The sequence below is a fragment of the Cadophora gregata genome (assembly GCF_030347475.1).
Source record: "Cadophora gregata isolate MNR1 chromosome Unknown scaffold_12, whole genome shotgun sequence".
NCBI lineage: Eukaryota > Fungi > Ascomycota > Leotiomycetes > Helotiales > Ploettnerulaceae > Cadophora > Cadophora gregata.
Window position 1 is genome coordinate 769519 of NW_026695935.1, and position 15884 is coordinate 785402.

At 47.1% G+C, this 15884-nt stretch overlaps 3 protein-coding genes across 3 annotated transcripts; 2 read left to right on the forward strand and 1 right to left on the reverse strand.

Moving 5' to 3' along the window:
* Positions 1 to 1404: 1404 nt before the first annotated feature.
* Positions 1405 to 3864, forward strand: ONS95_003099 (uncharacterized protein; the record flags this gene model as incomplete). The annotated part of the gene is made up of 8 exons (XM_058496388.1): positions 1405 to 1555; positions 1646 to 1795; positions 1852 to 1999; positions 2061 to 2204; positions 2269 to 2615; positions 2669 to 2866; positions 2931 to 3463; positions 3518 to 3864. The coding sequence occupies 8 exons, from the start codon at positions 1405 to 1407 to the stop codon at positions 3527 to 3529; spliced, it is 1683 nt and encodes a 560-aa protein (XP_058353639.1). The 3' UTR covers positions 3530 to 3864.
* Positions 3865 to 4946: 1082 nt separating this feature from the next.
* On the forward strand, positions 4947 to 5819 carry ONS95_003100 (uncharacterized protein). Its single transcript, XM_058496389.1, has 3 exons — positions 4947 to 5292; positions 5349 to 5477; positions 5526 to 5819. The coding sequence occupies exons 1-3, from the start codon at positions 5013 to 5015 to the stop codon at positions 5798 to 5800; spliced, it is 684 nt and encodes a 227-aa protein (XP_058353640.1). The 5' UTR covers positions 4947 to 5012; the 3' UTR covers positions 5801 to 5819.
* A 94-nt stretch (positions 5820 to 5913) lies between these two features.
* ONS95_003101 (uncharacterized protein) lies at positions 5914 to 7446 on the reverse strand (the record flags this gene model as incomplete). Its single annotated transcript, XM_058496390.1, has 5 exons — positions 5914 to 6119; positions 6178 to 6289; positions 6344 to 6442; positions 6484 to 6638; positions 6708 to 7446. 5 exons carry the CDS (start codon positions 7444 to 7446, stop codon positions 5914 to 5916), a joined length of 1311 nt encoding a protein of 436 aa, XP_058353641.1.
* Positions 7447 to 15884: the final 8438 nt, after the last annotated feature.

A 15884-nucleotide genomic window follows, 5' to 3' on the forward strand; every position in this document is an offset into this window, starting at 1 on the left:
TTTTTGCCTTGGATATGAATAAGGAGAGGCATTGATCCAAGATAGCTAGCTGGATGTCTTGACGAGTCTGATTTCGAATGTGAACGTAAGTCTTGGATTCCCTATATCACATTCGGTATCTTCAAGGCTCAGGATCTTTCTAGTCATGGTAACGTGGTCGGTCCCTTCTACATCTTTTCATATTACAGGTAAAGAAGGACTTCAATGTACCCTATTCACTTTAAGGTTCTGCGGTATAGCGTGATAAGCTAGTTGTGAAGCAACGAATTAATGTTTCCATTTTTTGGACTGGGAAATATCAAGCTATCGGCAGTAGAAGTTGGTCGATCAATCATCGCCTGCGTGTAGAATTCATGGACTTTGCTTGATTGATCATCGCTCGAAGAACTTAGAAGAGCAGAATATTCCCCACGTTACTTTTTCAGCGACTCCCGACCATTTGGAGTGGGTGAGGCTCGCTTCCGATCTTTGGTAAACAAGAGGTCCACTTTTCACAGAGCAAGCAAGCTGACTTCATTTTAGGAACCGCTGTTGTACACTGACTCTTGGTTATCGAACCGCTTGCCTCGCAATGTAAACATCTACGATGCCTTGAATGCTGAAATACGAGTTGCATAATTTGCAGAGTTTGAGGTGGAGTTGTTGACTGACGTTAAGTTTGAGAGCACAAAGAACTTTTTACCTGTGCTTTTGCTACAGAGTCTTGCAACTCACCAATCCCGACAACCAGACTCTCGGTATGAGGGAAGCTTTCCACAGGGATTGTGATTCGTTGGGATTAGTGAGATTACTCGAGACCACCCAAATCAAGCGATAACTCTTCACAATTCTTCGAGGGTCCGGCACCCAGAGAGCGCGCCGCGCCCGAGGTTGTCAAACTGCGGGGTACAGTGGTAGCAGTGTCAAATCTGGTACTGCGGAGTAATAAACAGAATAAGCTCGCTTCTAAGATTTATGTAAATTCTGTTTTCAAATCTGAAGCTGTAGGCGAGCTTAGCTGCCAGCCACTGCGGGGAAGGGGGACGATCACTGAACTACAGCAATTAGTGTCCCGGTTAGGAGGTAAGCACCACGCAGGTCGAGCTTATTTCCCGCGGCATATCGGTTGGTATTCTTGAATGCTGGACTGTTTTGCTACTCATCTCGATAACGGGAGATCCAGATTGAAGATCTAGAATCACGAAGTCGATCTAGGATGTAGAGATGTCTGCTATGTGATGGGCCGGACTGTGTGCCTTGCCCTAGTGGTACTGACCAGTGCAGATGACAGCCTGGGGGTGAGAATGCTAGTTCCTTTGCCCTCGACTGTAGCTCAAGTATAAAGAAGTGCAGATCCGCACTTTATTCATGCTTTTATTCATGCTATCCGTCTTCCCTAATCTTTAACTTGACGTGAAAGTTGCAATGGCAAAATCGAACCATACCCCGGATCTTGAGAGATCCAGCCAAGAGAAGAATGAAGTAGCTCTAGATGAGGGCGATGAATACCAAGAGCCCATTGCGTGGAACTTCACAAGAGTTGTTGCGGTTATTGCACTCTGCATTGCTTACGTTGGTATGTTCTATCAGATCCTTGACACATCCACGTTTGATATCTTGAGCAAAACCGTTCGCGTCAAATGACTGACTCAAAGAAATTTTCCAGGCTCTCAAGTCATTTTGTACTTCGTATCCAGTGGTTTGGTCTACATATCAGCAAGCATTCACACCAATGTAGGCAACTGGCTCCTGACCGCCAATACCTTAGTAGTGGCAGGCACATGCCCTTTCGTGGGTTACATGACTGATCTCCTCGGTATGCTCTGTGATCCATTCATGCTTCAACAAAGCAACTGACTGCCAATCCTCAAGGTCGAAGATGGCTTACCATCGCTGGCGCCGTGCTCTTAATGATATCAAGTGTGGTGATGGCAACTTCTCATTCTCTGGGATCGGCCATTACTTCCATGGCTCTAGGTGGTGTTGGAGCTGCAATCTGTGAGCTTACTGCTATCGCTGGGTAAGAAATCTTGCTATAATTCTTATCCCACATTGATCATTTGCTGATGTGGAGAGTACAGCGTTGCAGAAATCACACCTGTGAAATGGCGTGGCGTCACCCTCTCTCTGGTCACCTTCTCGATTCTGCCCTTCCTTCCTCAGCTCACATACATGGAATTGTTACAAATGCACTCTACCTGGAGATGGGCTTTTGGAATATGCGGGTATGTAAAGAATACTTACGTTGGCGTTGAAACAAGAACAAGACTGAAATATATCAACTTTTAGTCTGTGGAACTTTATCGGATTTCTCGGAATCGTTTTCTGCTATCATCCATCACCACGACATAACACTGACAACATGTCTTCGATGGATATCCTGAAACAAATCGACTATATGGGTGCCTTTTTGTCCTTTGGAGGGATCACCTTGCTGTTGGTCGGTCTTCAGGCGGGTGGCTACCAATATCCATGGAGGAGCGGCAAGGTCTTGGGTCCTCTAATTTCCGGCATCGTATTGATTCTCCTCTTTCCGCTTTGGGAGTGGAAAGGCACAAAGTCACCTATGGTTCCAGGGGCGATTTTCAAAGGACAAAACGTAGTGGCCATATCTTTGGTAGTTGTTTTCATTGGAGGTGAGAATCAGCTTGACTTCATACGAGTATTGCCGAGCTGACAGTGGTTTTAGGCATGAACTTCTACGCCGTTCTCGGTTTCTTCCCTGTGATGCTAACATCACTCTATAATACCTATCCACTTCAAGTTGGATATAGAGGAATTGGATATCCACTAGCCATTTTTGTCGGAGCCTGTGGTGTCAATACATTACTATCTTACACGAAAGGACATATCCGCCAGATGTTTGTCATCAGTGCTGTCATCATGAGTAAGTAACTATTCTATCCACCCTTGTCCTACCAGCAAAGTCCTGTTCTGATAATCAAAAACAGCTGCTTTCGGCGGCGCTCTCGCAGCATCCACACCGTTCAACCCAAATTTCGCAGTTGTAATGGCAACATTCTGTTCCCTAGGTATCGGTGCAATAATAGTCCCAGCTCTCACCGTCGCACTATACGCCTGTCCCGATCGCTACATTGGAACCACCGCGGCGCTCTCCCTCAGCTCTCGATTCCTCGGAGGATCTGTCGGAACAGCCATCTACTTTAACATCTTCAATACGAAAATCTCATCCAAACTCCCCACATATGTTGCAGAGGCGGCAGTTGGAGCCGGTCTCCCTGCTTCTAATGCGATGGACTTTCTGGGCGCTCTGCTGGGTCCCGGAGGTGGTCCTCCGGCTGCAGCGGCTGTACCTGGTGCTACGCAGCAGGTACTAGAAGCTGTGGGGCTGGCCAGCCGATGGGCTTTTGCGGACTCGTTGGCTTATGTTTGGTATACTACTATTGCCTTTGGTATGGTGTCAATCGTCTGTTGTGCTTTTCTGCCGAATATCCGACGATTTATGACGGACAGAGTCGCTGTGGTGAGTTTTCCTTCCTACAAATATACATTAATCTACTAACTGCTTCAATCTCAGAACCTCCACTGATAATGTATATATTGACATGGAAATATTGAGACACTTGGTCGGCAATGCACGTTGCCAATGGATGTTCCAACTTCCCCTGGTTTTGTCATCACCTCTTCATGGGTATGTTGCCAGTTGATACAGTGAGCATAAATCTATACATTTAGAGGGAAAGTATTTGTTTGTAATTCAACCCCGTAATGATCTTTCAGGTACATTGCGACAACAGCTAATGATCCCGAAGTCGCTACGTGTCGTGTGATTGCGGGGTTTAAGCGAGAAGTAAACAAACCCTTGGAGTATCCGAGAAATGCTTGAGAATTTTCCGACAAGTATCTGAGATACATCCTCTCCTTAGCTTTTTAGTTCAGGGATTTTGCAACATAACTGAGTGTTCTTGTTCCAAGACTCTCTATTCATTGAGAATAAATTTTCGATGCGAAAACATTAATGAATCGATCATAAATCCCCAGTGGGGGCAATGACAAAAAGCGAAGATGTTTGGAACGCAGATTTTGTGGTGAGTCTAAAAGGACGAAAGACAAAATTGAAAACGCATAAAATAGATTACAAATCAGCTCAAATGATGAAGCATGTCAGGCGAACGGCACGGCAAGCGGAAATAAGCCCTGATATTTATGCAATAGGACGAGCGAATAGGTTTATCATAGAGAAGAACACGAATATCATGATCGTGATACAAATAATACAACACCAAAGGACTTTTTTCGTAGTGACTAAGAGGCAATGCCGAGATATTGTATACTTCGACTTATCACAGCCGGAATCTCGCTTCACCCTTTCTCTGACGCCGGGCACTACTAATTGTCAAAGGCGTGCTGATCTGCTGATCTCAGGCTTGAGGCATTGCCACGCCCGAAATTTTTGCTTGTTCGCGAGACTCGCGCCAACATGCCGTGGAATGAAAATAATCGCCAGCGCATACATAAGTCGGAAGTGTGCATGCAGAGGCTCGGGCGGTGCTACAGTATTTTCCGCTTTTGCCGGCCCTGGTATGCATGTTCCATCCTGTGCAAGCCTCGCCAAGCGTCTTAGGAAATAGCTTCTTCGATGCATACTGTATGCAAGGTTTAAATGCTTCGTTTCCATATCTGCACACCATGTCCACAGGAAGGAAACCAACAATCCCTTGACTTCGGAGACACTTGCCTATTATAGCTGTCTGAATCGCTGTTGCGTATTCTTTGGCCGCTGCGGAAACGAAATATTGTACTTGCATATACTACTGTATATGCGAGTGAATAGACATACATTCACCATTAAAAGGGACCTATTCTGGTCCAGGTCCGTTTTTGCACGCAGATTGGAACAGTCTTTCCATTAGAGCCCGCACCGCGGCTAAAAGCAATCGGCCGGGTAAATCGATGCGGTCGGAGATGGAGATTAAGTGATGTAAGGCTTGCACTTCCCATCTTCTGAGGAATACCTTGAGCTTTGTGTCAATAGCTCCTACGTCAATTTCCTACGTTTGCAGCACTAAAATATGCCACTACTTTTGCAGGACGTCGATTTCCAAGATGGCGTGACCATTGCCGATATTTACATCAGCGCTTTCTACGACGACCCGTTCAACAAGACGTTGTTTCCCGGCGTATCATTCGATCAGCAAGTCGCTGGCGTGATTTCACGCTGGCCGGGTAACTACGGTGCGGTTTCAGCTCACTACAAAAAAGTGGTTGATAGCGAGTCTGGAAAGATTATAAGCTATTCTAAATGGTCATTCGCATTCACGAATGCGGGGGATGTTCTGCGACAACCTGGAAGCAAGTGATTTCCACACCCTAATTTTGAGTAAGTCCATTATTGACATCTTAGCAAGATGTACCAGCGGGTGTCGAGATCAGGCCACCTTCAACGCCTGAAGGGCTGAATGACCCGTTTGCGATAGAGTTCACGGAAAAGCTTGATGAAGTGCGGGAACATATTTTAGGGAATTGTCCGCAACTACGTAGGTAGATCCGCTTTCCCTCAGAAACATCATCTGACCATTCATAAGATCTGAAGATGATGGGGACTCGCCCCTCGCACCAGCGACACGGTGTTGCAAGTTTGCAGCTTGCGTGGGCCGTCCAAATTGCTGACAAGAACGGACTGGCTTGCTGGTGGAAGCGTCTCCTGTTTCCGTGTCCGTATATCAGAAGTTTGGATTCGAGGTCAAGGGTCATGTGGACTCGATCCTGGATGATTCTTGTGGTGGAGGGACTTACAGGTATACTTGCATGTTGCGGCCGGCGAATAAATCATCCTGAGGTTGGAATGGAAGGCTTATAAGAATGAAACTCTACCCGTGAATAGCAGTCGAACTTTTTCGCAGTATTACAATTTCACTTGTATTGAGCATAGACGTTGAGTGTGCTTTATTGTCTGGATTCGTTTATGGATGGTCATGCTCGAATGCTCCATGAGGTAGGCAGCGTAATATTACCACGTGCCTTGATAGCGTATTCCTCCACACTCTTCCACGCGCGACACTTACGCTCTACTATGAAATCTGGAAATGGAAAGTCGCGACCCTTCATCCAGAAGTAGGTATGAACCCCAACATCACCTGTGCACATGATGAGCTGCCTCAGATAGTCTATGCAGTGATCTTCATTCAGATGTGTTAGCTAATCGAGAAGAGCTATGTTGCTGCAAACCAAACATACCAACGTGATTCCGTAGCACCCCGTCAGAGTCAGTGAACTCCATTGGTAAACGTGCTGGATCTCGATAGTAGTCCTCATAAGTATATTGTCGGATGAAATTGAGGCAGTGCAGCTAGATTTAGATCATCAGCGATGACTCCGGGAGGGTGGGCTTGTGTTGATATACTTGATGATAGACTTCCAGATTTCCTAGATAACCACCGCCTTGATCATCGGGGAGAGTGACATAGGTGCTGTTCTTGTGCAGTTTCTCCGTCATGGCATCCTGTGAAATTCAGATATAGCCGCCTAGTTATGGGTCAGAACTGTTTCTTTCATTTCTTTGATCGAACTGTACTGACTTCTAATCAACTTATTCCATTCGTCATCAAGTGGAGCATCTGGCTGCCCCTTGAAGGGAGATGTGTCGTAGAAGCCATCGAAATAATGATTCTCGAACGAGATATGTTTCAACGCCGGTGCTATTGATATATATCAGTGACATTCTTATATGGAATCATGTACCTACAATACGCTGAGAGCTGAATTACACATTGCTGATCGCCACAGTCGGAGCTTCTGAACGACGCGAGAAACACGACGAGGCTCAGAAGCCCAAACAAACACATGCACAGCAACTTTCCACCACCTGAGTACAGACTTAAACATCGACGGAGCTTCGAGGGGGAGCCCTGCATTGTCTTCCTCGATGGAAGAAGATAACTTAAGAGCCTGGTACGAGAATTGCATGATGGTTCCTTGTTGGACAATTTGACGTGTCTTCGAGTAGAGGTTGAAGCTGTCTGCGTGGAAAGTAAGAAGGGACACGAGAGGACCTAGGTATGGAGAGAAGCTTCCCTGGTCGGATAAAGGTATGGTATACCCGAGACCGAATTCAGAACCAACATTGGAGACGTACTTGCACAGACACGCCGTTGCAGATTTACCGGTGGCACACCTATGTATAACAGGTTCCGCTGGATATGGCTGAGTTGTCGGCAACGTCCACAGTTTGATGGCAATTACTTCAGCGGGGTAAAGCATCCCGGATTCTCTTGCTTGCAACGCATCATTAGTGGAACTGACCTTCAAAGCTGCATCGCAGGGTGTGTACTTGCAGGCAGCAGATGCACGGGTATATGTCCAAGAACGGCTGGAATGTCCTCCTAGCGTGATAGCAACTTTCGTTGATCTGATATCAAATTGGGAGTCGTCTGCGTGTACCACACTTAGGTAGACGTTGGTTTTGGGACTGGGGATATGGCAAGATTTTGGGCCCTTCCATTGCATACTTTGTTTAAATACCGTAGAATATCCCATTATTTCGTTCAACTTCCACAGCCTTCACTATCCAGTTCAGGTCAATATTAGTAGCTAAACACAATACCTCAAACCTTTCACATCCAGAAATCCTCATGAAGTTCAACACTATCACCTCCGTCCTCCTCGGTCTTGCCACTGATATATGCCAAGTCTCGCTTATCCAGGAGAAAACAACGGAGCGCCTTTCGCCTTTCGAAGATGGCATTATACAAGCTCCTGCTGTCCCTGAGATGCAAAGTTTCAAATACTCTTGAACAGCATGGAATCCTACAAGGATTATGAATACGATCGCAACGATACCGCAGATACCTAGTTCAAGAAGGTGCAGGAAAGTGTATCGAACCTATCCTTCAACCTCGCAATTCACGACGTCGCAACACCATTGTCAGTGCCTCCTTCTACTGCTCTTGCAAGCAACTCGCACTTTTCATTAGAGTTTAATGCTATACGGTATCATGGTACTATATTTATAGCTACGGGAAGTAATCTTCTGGGCATGACTTCAGACAAGGCACCTTGTTGAATACATACTGTTTCCCAAGCGGCCGCGAATTTTATATCTGTACAGCGAGCAATAACAATAAACATGTTTGTAAAATTCTATGTGTGCTTTATGTTATTGAGTTGGCCATTTCGTAGCGTCTGTCAATGCATTCGTGGATCAATTTGGAAGAGTACTAGGTAGGTTTAAAGTCTCAGTACTGAGACTTCCCAGAAAATATGCGTACAGCATGGCTTATACCATGCTCTGTAATAATGAACACACATCATTTGTTAGATCAACCTCACAGAATCGATTGTGAACTTAAATTTCACACTCTAGTAACCATTCGCACAGCTTGAATGGGGATGGCGAGAGGAGTGCAGAGAATGGTAGCGGTATGTATTCGGTAGCCCCTGGATATTGACAATCACTGTCTCTGAGTATTCATCTGCGTCTAGAGCCCGTGGTATAAGTATCTCGGAACACTGAAATATATCTTGAAGAATAGAGCTATGCCTTCAGCAAAAATGGGTTCGGGAATTGTCCAGCGAGGAAATTGCTGGTCCAGGCAGTGTTGCTGCTGAAGAATCAGAGTACCGAAATAAAGCTTAATTTGGGCTTGGTGAGAAGAGATTTTTGTTCAAGTAAGAGATCGTCGATAGGAAAGGAAGATTGTCGTTCGTTGTTGTGAAGCGCAATTTTACGCTCAATAACCAGACGGCATGGAAATTCGGCACCAGGAGCTGGGTTAGACCCCGTCCAAATGGATTCGTGAGTTTGATGAAATGGAAGTTTGACATATCAACAAACCGTCGGAATATGAAGAATAAGAAAAGTATATCCTGCAGATACGACGAGGAAGTGGTGTGAGTCCCACAACAATTCATTCACCGAGTTGGGTTCTGGGTGCCATTCCTCCTCTATTTTTTGGTTCCAAGCTTCATGAATACATGACTGTACAAGGAGCTAGAGGAGAGATCTGTGAAGAGTCAAAGGTGAAATAGAGGATTGAGGAATGAGACAGCACAGATGTATAGAAATTCAGAGTGTTGGTAATGGGATCTCTGGGCTGAGGGGCGATAATTCGATTGTTTCCCTGTGAGGAAATAAACTTATTTCAGTTCTGAATATCCCTTTAAAAACACTGCAGTCACTCTCCTTCGCTTTTTTGAGGCACTTAATTTAAGTCCTGAGCTTTAAGCTCCCATCTGTGCAATTCTAGCCCCCCCCCCCCAATTTAGCATCGCCTGAGAGATTGGATGTACCCCAACTCCAACCCAGCTCAATAACAACGCACCGCAACCATCACATATTCAATGAACCAGGATCAAAGCCAAAAAAGGAGGTAAATAAAGCCATCGACGTTTTCGGAAATGTGAAGTCGCCATCGTACGACACCCAACTGCCTGCAACGCGAACTACATACCAGAACAGCATGCAAGGGATTGAGGCCTAAGTGCAACGATACACAACTCACGGGACACACATCACTGCCGATTTATTGAGGGAAGCTGCATCCACAAGCGGCAGGACAGCACACGAGCGAGCGCCATCTTGATTCAACTCTAGTCCTCTCGGCCCCTGATCACCACGGGAGGGATCAGGCTACCGGCAGACTTTCAAACTTCCGAAAGGTTAAAAAAACACAGGCAGGCTTGGAGCCTGCGGCCTTGTTTGATTTCTGTCGAATATGCCGAGCCCTGCAACGTGGACTCGCCGGGATGGTGCGGGAGATCGGATGTCTGGGGATTGCGGGGACGAAAGGAGAAGGCGGAGCGGGAGAAAGACAGATATATTCCAGGATACACTGGAATGCGGAGAATGAAAGGGGTTTTGTTACTGTATAGTTTTCACTTGAAAGGCAGAGCATATAGTTGCAGCAGCACCGGCACAGAAACCTGGCCCATCGGTGCTTGATTAAATCAATCCGACCGCTGAATGGCTGGTTGGTCCAATGTTTCGTAGTTTACCAGGAGTCGCATCTCAAGACGCCTCGCGCCCTCGGTGTGAATCGACGACGGCGTTGAGAAATCGCCGAAACTTTGCGGTCGCTGCAGGGAAGTGAAGCGCCGAACTTGAGTTGAAAGCAACAGGAACGAAAATAACTTTTCAAAAAGCTGGGGTGCAGGAGGCCATTCATGCGGTTAGTGACCTTCCTGCATACCTTAGGATACCAGGAAAGGACCAGTTTCGGGAATGAGGTCAGCACGAACATGCGTGTAAATCGTATGTTCCTTACAAATGGATTGAGAATGTGAGGATATCTGTGTCCAAGCCCCCGGAATCCCGATCTGATTGCCGTATTAAAAGAAATGATGAAGTGGCTGGCCACATCTTCGTGGCCCACGGACAACACGGTGGAAGTGAGGGCAGCCAGCCGAATAGCCAGTAATATATCCTTGAAACTGTTTATGGCTACCAACACTCAGGCATGTATCGCAAACGGGGTGTTGCTTTTCGAAAGAGCACATAACCTGTTTTCGATTGTACCGAAATTCCTCTTGAGTTATTATAGTGTTGTCATCGTTATGGAACTTCCGGATCGAATGGGACGAGGTACTTAGCTTTGCCTTCTTACTGCTTCTGCTTTTGCCGCACCGGTTCGGCTCGCTTGGGCTTTGTCAGAGCGGAATGAACAGGAGCGAAGGGGTAAAGTACAAGATGGCATGACATGAGCTAAGGTTGCAGTCCATAATCTTATGATACTCGTTCTCAGAGTCGTATGAGTGGTTGATGGCGAGCGTATCAGTGGTCGGCATACTTTGTACGTATTCGTTTGGGTTTAAGATTCGGCCGCAGCAGGATACCAGCCGCTCTAGTTTCTGATTTGAGACGCTGCGCTGCGGTCTTGTTTCTGGCTTTTTGATGAGTCGTGTAAGTTGTCGCAAATATCATAGGATGGGATGTCAGTAGTCCAGGTGAGACGTGCCTTGGCGAAAACGAGAAAAGGGGTTTAGACTCTACTGGAAGTTTAGTTGACCTTCCCCTTTTGTGCCCAATGTAGAAGTGTAAAACAGAGCAAACCCAGCACGCCCTTGGATTTCAGTGGCTGCAATCGAAATCCGATTAATTGCTTGCAAGGGGGTAGGGTTGGATGAGAAGTACAGTAAGATACTCGAGTAGGCTAAGATGATCTGCCTTCTCCTTCCCAGCTGAGCTGTCTGTCACTCATCCTCCTCCCTTGACTCCCGTCTTCTTAACCTCCACATTCCTCTATCAACCAAGTGCTGACATGCCTCCACACCCCCACGCCGGCCCGTAAGCCTCAGAAATCCCCAGACCAACCCCCACAGTCTTACTTCCAAGGAATAGAAGAGACATTGCGAAGCTTTGAAAATTCCGGCCAATCTCCCAGGTGCATTATTTCGCCAGCAGCCAGCTGTTCATCCATGCCTGACGACAGACGACAGACGAGACGAGATGCCGAAGCACCCCACGAATAAGGAAAAGGGGTAAGCATCGACAATACAGTAAGACTCAAAGTCGTCGGCCTTCCTTGCACCGACAGTCAATTAGTCTAGGCCGGCTACAGCACACGTCGCCCGTAATAATGCTGCCATAACACACCACAAAGCGGTGATGTGCTGATGCCCTCTTCCTACTTGCTGCACCGTTCCTCACCGCTCCCCCTCTTCCTCCGTCAAACCTGCCTACCTGCTTCCCTCGCTGCACGTCTGCAGCCTCATATCCTATCGTCTTCTGTCCCATGCCATCCCATCGCTGGAAATCTGACCGATGGCGAGCATGCCATGCACTTTCGTGAGGTGGCATCACATTCCTCTCTCAACACCAACCGCGAGCGAAGCCTGAGTGTGCTTTGATGCGGATTTGCATGGCTGGCGGGTAGAGTACAGGTGTTTAACAAGGGTGTCGATTGACCCCAGACCCTGGTTGTCTCTTCCCCATGCCCTAAATTCAAACCCCACGGAGTTCTCAGGTGGTGCAAAGGCTAGACCCAGATCGGACTGTCTGTGGACAATAATTACCCAGCCAAAAGTTAGGAACGTCGTCCATGAGTCCCGAATGCAGGGTAAACAGACGGACAGAAGAATTTAGGGTTGGATTGCTGAATTCCCTAGCCTTGCATTGCATTCCACGTTCTGTTTCCCCCAGCTCGGGTGCCCCAGCTCACATAAGGCATGCAGCATAATCGTAACAACAAACGGTGCCTTGATTCCGACTCGATATTTCCCTCAAGTAACTTTTGGCTTGGACTGGCTTTGGCCTAGACTCACTTCTCTAACCAAACCATACCAACATCTCGGACCTCGCCCCAAAGCATTAAGGTAGCTAAAGCCGGGGAAGCCAACCGGTGGGAAGTCCGGGGCAGACGGGAGGCTGGCCTGTCTCGTCACCCCGGCTCTGGAAGTTTTGGAAGTTTTGGAAGCGTGGAGCGAGATTACAGCGTATGACAGGCCCCGTAAAAGGAACATTCCAGGACCCATCGCCTGCCCAACGGACTGGACTGGTGGAGCTATTACTGGGATGTGAGCGCCGGGTTCAGGGATACATGCAGGGTGATATGGTGCGAGGCCGAGGCGGCGGCGGTCCGGATGTCTTACTTTCTTTTTGGGTTATGATTATTATTTTATTTCATTTTTGTGGGTGGGAGGATGGGTTATGGGCTGGGAAAGAAGGGATGATGAGATGGTCCGTTGGCATGGGTCTTGCAAGATAAAGTTGATCGACGCCCCCGACGGCATTCCTCCTTCTTTTCTTTTTCTTCTTGGTTTGCTTGCATCAAAGACGATCATCCGCTGTCTCCAATTCAAGACGAATACAAAAGACTACATCCTGCTCCTTCGTTTGACAATAAATCCTCTCAAATCAGCCTCCTCCAACAACACCGTTTTCGTGAGAGTCATTGACACTCGGAGATTACATTCTGTGCTTGGTCACCAATCCTACTGCAGCTTCTCTGACTGTTCGGTGAGTAACTGAATTCAGCCCTGCGTATCTGCGATGCAACACATCCGCATCCAACACCGACTAACAGCCTCTTCAGCTCAACCTACCGAAAACCAACTCCATAAATCGCTATTCTCCAGGTAGTCAACTCATTATCCAAGAATCGCAACTCTGGTCAAATCTTCCACGAAAAGTCACAGACAATCAAAATGCCTTCCCAAACCCCCACGCCACTTACAACCCCCATTCCACGTCGGCGCTCTCCGCTCCTTACCAACACCTCTTTCGGTCAACAAGATATCAGCCTGTGCCTCACCAGCACACTGAACACGAAAGCTCAATCCCCATATACATTTGTCATGCGGGACAACGAGAACGATTACGCACCACCCGCTCCACCCCCACCAAGTCCTGTCAACTACCCTTCTGAGAGCTGGAGCACCGCCTGCTCTATCCGAAGATAGGCTGGCGCTGTGAGGAAGTCTGGAAAAGGGGCTAGGAGCAGTGTATACGTATCGAGCGAGACGGCGGGAGAGACGGGGACTGCTGGATTCCAATGTGATCGGTCCCGTGTGGATAAAGGGTCGCTTCTCGCGACCCCTATTCTCGTTCTCGGCTAGCTGGACTGGACAGCGTATAAGAGGAGGGTCCGAATCGATCTCGACGACGGTATCAACATTACAGGGTACAGCCGTCGCTCACGCACGCATGGGGTCACGGAGTTCAAAAAGGGATTTGCTTTTTCTTCATAATTCCCATTTCTTCATAATTCCCATTTCTTTTTCTACATTAGCTAGCCTATTCTTCTTTTTGGGGTCTGCTATTTCATTTGTCATGGAGGTGATCACGAGTAGATACCATGGGGTGTCTTGATCAACTGTATTTTACTGCGTATTTGAGTTCTTTGCCCTGATTGGGGTCGCTGGGATTTTGACAGTGCTAGTGTTTGCTGGAGCGAGGCATGGTTGAGCAAGCGAGCGAGCGAGGTGTTTGTAAAGACTGGAGTCAGTTATGTGTCCGTCTTATCCATCTATGAGCGTTTCAAATTCAATAATAATCAGACACAAACATTTTGCCACAGGTACTTGTGAGACTGATAAAATTATCATTATGTATTGTGTACCCGTCTTTTAGGGCGTATAGCATCAAGTTGCTTCCAAATTCAACGGCTTACGTTTGGCACATTGTCTTCCCTACGAGTTCTATATCGGTCAATAATAATAGCAGGCACTACACTACCCGATCCGTATTAAAGCCAATTCTTTTACCATTTCCCATCATTTCCCTATGCCGCATTCAGTGGTTTCTCAGCACCGCATTCAGTAAAATCTTTTGTGTTTCACTTCCCTGTCGTCCCCTCCATACTCTCAATCCGAATCTCAATATCGACCCCAACCATTCTAATCATCATCCCACGGTTACACTTAGGCCTATCCACCTACTTCCCTCCCCAATTGCGCCCCATCATCCAAAACCCTCGTACAACCTCGGCACAAAGGAAGTCCTTTAATACCCCTATCTATCACCCTAATCCCACGCTCCATCTGCCTCCCAGATACTGCAGACCCTCCGGTTAAATCCCACTATCTCAGCCCTAGCGCACGACACGCTGTCAGGGCAGCACTTTCCGCATCCTGGGGTTGCACAACTTTATCTGCCCGTATTGCGTGAGCTTCGGCGTGGGGGTTTACAAATTCGCTGCTCGGTTATGGAGGTGACGGTGGGGGGCCGCTGGATGACGAGCTTCCACGATGACTTTGGTTGATTTGGAGGGGTGATGACTCTGCATCTATTGCGTTTGGGGCGAAGAGCAGTGAGTCAGAGGCAGAGCAGATTGTTGAGAATCTTGTCTAACGTTACATTTACGCTGATTCTGTTGGCCTAGCTTGCGTTTGAGGCTGTTGATGCTTACATTGATTACAGTGCTTTCAAGAACTGCCCTCAAAGACTGTGTTATTGGGACAATAATTAACCAGGGGAGACATAACCCAAGTGGGAAGCCACGTCGTTTACCCTGTCCCAAGAGACTCAACTGTAGTAGCCTATTTCTTGGGTGATTTTGCCATGCTCCCTTTCAACAGAATGAGCAAATAGGCTAAGGTACTTGACAAACTTCTGCATGCCTCACAAGGAAAAGGTGAAATAACCTATACAGCTGTTCCATCGAAATCACTTTTAAAGAAGTCAAGATCAGCTTCTCAAGTTTTCAGACAAGTCGTGGTGCCCCCATATCACGCCTTATCTTCAGACCAAACTCATCCGAACAAAATACAAACCTCGCTTGGGCAAAGGAGAACTCTAGCACACCACCCACAATCCTATGCAGAAACCAAATTTTGTCCCTCTGTAACAACCAATACTCGAATTTGGGCCACCAATCCATTTAAACCAGGCTGTCGGCACTTCGAGGTCTCAATTAAACCAAAACATAAGTAACAATTACAGAACAATGCAACGGTCGGATACCAAGGCATCCGCTGCGGTTCCTGCTGCGATCAACTCGAGTCCGAGCATTGCCTTCCAAAGGGGCGGGAAACACGCTTCTCAATGGCGGCGAGAGGAAAGACATCCCTCATTATCTATTTATAGGGACCTAAAGCCCCCGGCTAAAGTGAAGTTGAGGGTTTCTCTTGCAAGTTCGGCAAAATCAACAATTTAGGGAATCAAAACAACAAAAAAATCAGCAATGTGGGATCGCGACTCACGGGGACGAGAAAATTCGGAAACAGAAAACGATAAAATAGAGTTGGTGTATAGTAGGTTCCGCTTCATATTCTCTGAAGAGGTTCCGACGTCTTGAGTACGTTGATTTTTTTGGCTTTTGTTTTCAAGGATCATTTAGCAGCACGTCTTGAAAAGCCTGCGTGATTGAAGTACCGCAGGTCTTCGGTTTTTTTCACCAGTTATCTCCCTTGTCTCTTTTTATTCGAGATAGCCATGTATGTCCCCGACTACTTGCTGTCATCTGTAAAGCATTGCGAGGTAGGAACAGGCACTACTTGCTAGCGGATCA